Below are 3,868 nucleotides of genomic sequence, written 5' to 3' on the forward strand. Positions count from 1 at the left end.
ATCACTGAAGTCACTCGGAAAGAATTTTTACCGGAAATTATCAAACAAGCAGATAAGTAACAATATGTACTGCTCCTGCCTTCTGTATAAATTTGGAGATGATATTTAAGTACAAAATGTTATTTCCAAAACTGAACATAAGACAGGAGCATTCCATGTGAAATTATACAACGTGTTAACACATTCACTAAAACTTTTGTTAAAGGAAGAATAATTAAGATCACTGATGGACAATACGGAGCTATGCAAAATCTGCCTAAGTTTATTAGCCAAACCTACGAAGATAAAAGCAAGAAATGAAGTGCTTGAAGTAGGTATCTGATGCAAACTCTTGATCAGGAAATTTAACAGAGTATAATAGGCCAACTAAGTTTGCTTAAGAATTAAAATTTTGAAAGATACCAAGAAAGGGGTGCACATCCAAATTATTAGAAACCCTTGGAGAGTAATGGAAATATATGAGTAGGCAGAAAGTACACAAATATAAGAGTATGATTCAAAGTAAAATAACTCTCAGCTATGTATGGATTTATGACACATAAATGGCAAGCAGTAAATAGATGAATCAAGCTCCTCAACAGGAAATAGAAGGTCCAGTGACAAAGAAGATTGTTTCCTGAGAAGAAATGACATGTACTTAAATGAAAATGAGAAGCTAAAAGTAAACATCAAGAATATAGAGAATAGGTACATTAAAAATGAAACAAGATGAAGTTACAAGTTACAATAAGGTTAATTGTGAATTGATGTAACAAAGTCAGGAAAATATGAGAAAAATGATACAGATAATAGTAGTATAAAAAAAACATAACATTTTGGGACAACACGGGGACCTATTGGTCCATCTCGGCTGTTCCATTTTCTAAACTAAATTAAAATAATTTTTTAAAAAATCTTAAAGCCCAGCCCTTATCATTCATATACTTATCAAGCCTTTTCTTAAACTCACTTAAATTTACTGCCTCTACAACATCCGAAAGCAACCCATTCCAAAGGCCAATCACCCCATTAGAAAAATGAAACTGTCTTAGCTGGAGATGACTCTTACCTTGCCAAAATGTATATTTGTGTCCCCTGATCCTACTATTCTCACTGTTAAATATGAAAAAAAAATTATGCATCATACTATCAATTCCCTTTACAATCTTAAACATCTCAATCAGATCCTCCCTAACTCTTCTTTTTTTCAAGAGAAAACAATTTGAGAGATTTCAGCCCCTCTTCATATGACAACCCCTTCATCCCAGGCACCTTTCTAGTAACCTTTCTATGAACCCTTTCCAACAGTTCAATGTCTTTCCTAAGGTAAAGAGCCCAAGACTGAAAACAATATTCCAAATGTGGCCTAACCAGTGACATGTACAATGATATTATAACCTCTTTAGACTTGTATTCAATATTTCTGTCAATAACAACCTAAAATCTTATTTTCCCTACCACTAGCAACAGCACACTGCTTGCATGGCTTTATAGACTGATCAGCTATTACACCAAGATCCCTTTCCTTCATAACACTGTTAAGGTTATTCCTATCCAAAAATATACTTATAATTCAAATTACGATAACCCACAGGCATTATTTTGCATTTATTATAATTAAAACCCATCTGCCACTTATTTGCCCAACTCACTAAATGATCTAAATCCATTTGTAAATCAGCAGCATCTTCTTCAAAGCTAGCAACACCTAAGACCTTAATATCATCTGCAAATTTAAGTTGAAAAAATTCTAGTCCTTTCAGAACCTGCAGAGAATAAATAGCTCATTGTGGGAATACTACTGGACATTATTATAAAGGTTATGAATATATTCTATAAACAAAAAGTTATAATTTCAAGTTTGATTAATCACTGATCTAAGTACATGTATCTGACATTTTAGTACTAAGAGTGCAAGTGTCAATAACAGTTATAAAAGTAACATGTTCAAGGATAGTTATAATATAACTGACTACACTGTGATAATCAGGTCCACTGATATCCAGCAGAAAAGTTAGTTCCAAGTGGCAAGCTAAAAAATCATAGCTTGATACTCTGGAATGAATATTACTTTATCAACAAAATTTTGATACTTCACTTTTAAGTTAGTTGGGTGAGTTAAATATTTTAGTTCTGCCTGAAATAAATATTATATTCTCTATATATAGGAAATGCTTCTTAAAGAAAAGGTTTGACTAAAACAAAACTACCTTTTTAAACCAATGTTTATCATACCTTTAAGATATCTGGCAACTTTGTGTAGTCCAAGATCCATTTTATGTTATTGTAATTCTGGAACAGATGGAATATACACAAAAAAATATTCATGAAAATAAAATGTTTTTAAACAAATGTCATTTTGTAATTATGTGCGCAAGAAACATGAAAACCAGCACTTAAAAAGGAAATAATTTTAACAAAACAGTTTTATCAAACTACATCTATAAACACTTTGTTTACAATTGCTGAAGAACATAACAGAGTATCAAAACATTTCACTATTCAATGCTATACACTTCCATGTATGGGTCACATGATTTTTGTTTATATGTTCCAACTGGTTGGATTTTTATTGGAATATTGTTATTGAAATAAAAATGACATACCTCATTAAATTTCTCTATTAGTATAATTTGACACTGAAAATGATTTTTTTTTCAAACAAAAGAAACATTATTTTTGTAGATGAATGTAACTTATCCTACCTGAACAAGATCCCAAGAGACTTCTACCATATTTGTCATATGTACTGTTACGTCTCTGGTCGTTAGTTAATTTTCTGTAAAAATTTATTTCCGATGAAACTTTAGCGACACAAGTCCTTTCTTAAATAAAACTAGTTTATTCTTTCTCAATACAACTTTGAAATTCACTTAATTTCAACAGTCACACTATGAGTTAAACAAATGCTATGATTCAAAACGAACGACACACGCGCTCAACCCAACAATACGTCTCTCTCTGTTTGCAGTTCAATTAGATTTCATTGCATTGTTGCCGTCAGTTCTTACCGGTCTTATATATACAAGAATACCGCATATCTAGTAACCTCTCGACACTTCAGGAAGAGACATGAACGTTCTAGAAGTGCATGAAGTGTTACTAGCATCACATGACCCCCGCTGTCGTAACACTGCCCCTTCCTTAGTATCGTTCGTCCCGAACAATAGCCGCTTACATTAAACCAATAAACAATTAACAATAACTTAATTAAATGTACAGAATTTACAAACACAAAATCAAAATTTAACAAAGTCTCTTCATTTTACGGGACGTATCTTCTTCCGTACTGGTCTCCGTCTCGTTGGCTTATGCTTCAAGTGGGATTCATCTGCTTCATCAGGAAACATCTTATCATTGGTAACAGCCACATCAGTGGTAGTAACTTCATCAAGGGCTTCACTGTTTCCCTTCTCAAAACCAAGTAGAGTTTCTTTTCCGACAGTGGCTTTTTCAGGTGACATGTCTTCAGCAGCGTCATTTGTTCCATTGTTCACTTCATCCCAACTGAAATGTCCTGGACCATGATAACGCCAAAGCCTGTTGGCATGCACCACATTTTATCCGGAAAGTCACATCTGAGAGACGATCCACTATGTCATATGGGCCTTCCCATGGACATGACAACTTAGGGGACTTCCCTTTGGTCTTCCTGGGATTATACAACCACACCTTGTCTCCTGGTACAAAGCTGACCTCAGTTGATCTCTTATCATAAGATAACTTCATCGAATCAGCAGACGTTTTCAAGTTTGAACACACTTGATGGTGAATATCATCCATCCTTTCCGATAACACTTTCACAAACTCTGACACATTTTCAAGCAACTCTTACGTTTGGGTCCCCTTTTAGCACAACATGTACTGCATGTTCTGCACCATTCTTCCA

General features: G+C 33.9%; 1 protein-coding gene across 6 annotated transcripts in view; it reads right to left on the minus strand.

Annotated features, from left to right (window-relative positions):
* The window catches only part of LOC111088862, a 51,748-nt gene that overhangs the window by 36,689 nt on the left and 11,191 nt on the right, over positions 1-3,868 (minus strand). For 3 of the 6 annotated variants that reach the window (XM_022400015.1, XM_022400016.1, XM_022400013.1), the window contains exon 2: positions 2,215-2,271. In XM_022400015.1, coding sequence (XP_022255723.1) covers positions 2,215-2,271 — 57 coding nt within the window. Of the gene's footprint in view, positions 1-2,214; positions 2,301-2,684; positions 2,751-3,868 lie in introns of those variants that run through there. The other 3 variants (XM_022400014.1, XM_022400017.1, XM_022400018.1) reach the window with 3 other exon arrangements.

The sequence above is a fragment of the Limulus polyphemus genome, unplaced genomic scaffold (assembly GCF_000517525.1).
Source record: "Limulus polyphemus unplaced genomic scaffold, Limulus_polyphemus-2.1.2 Scaffold4608, whole genome shotgun sequence".
NCBI classification, from domain to species: Eukaryota; Metazoa; Arthropoda; class Merostomata; order Xiphosura; family Limulidae; genus Limulus; species Limulus polyphemus.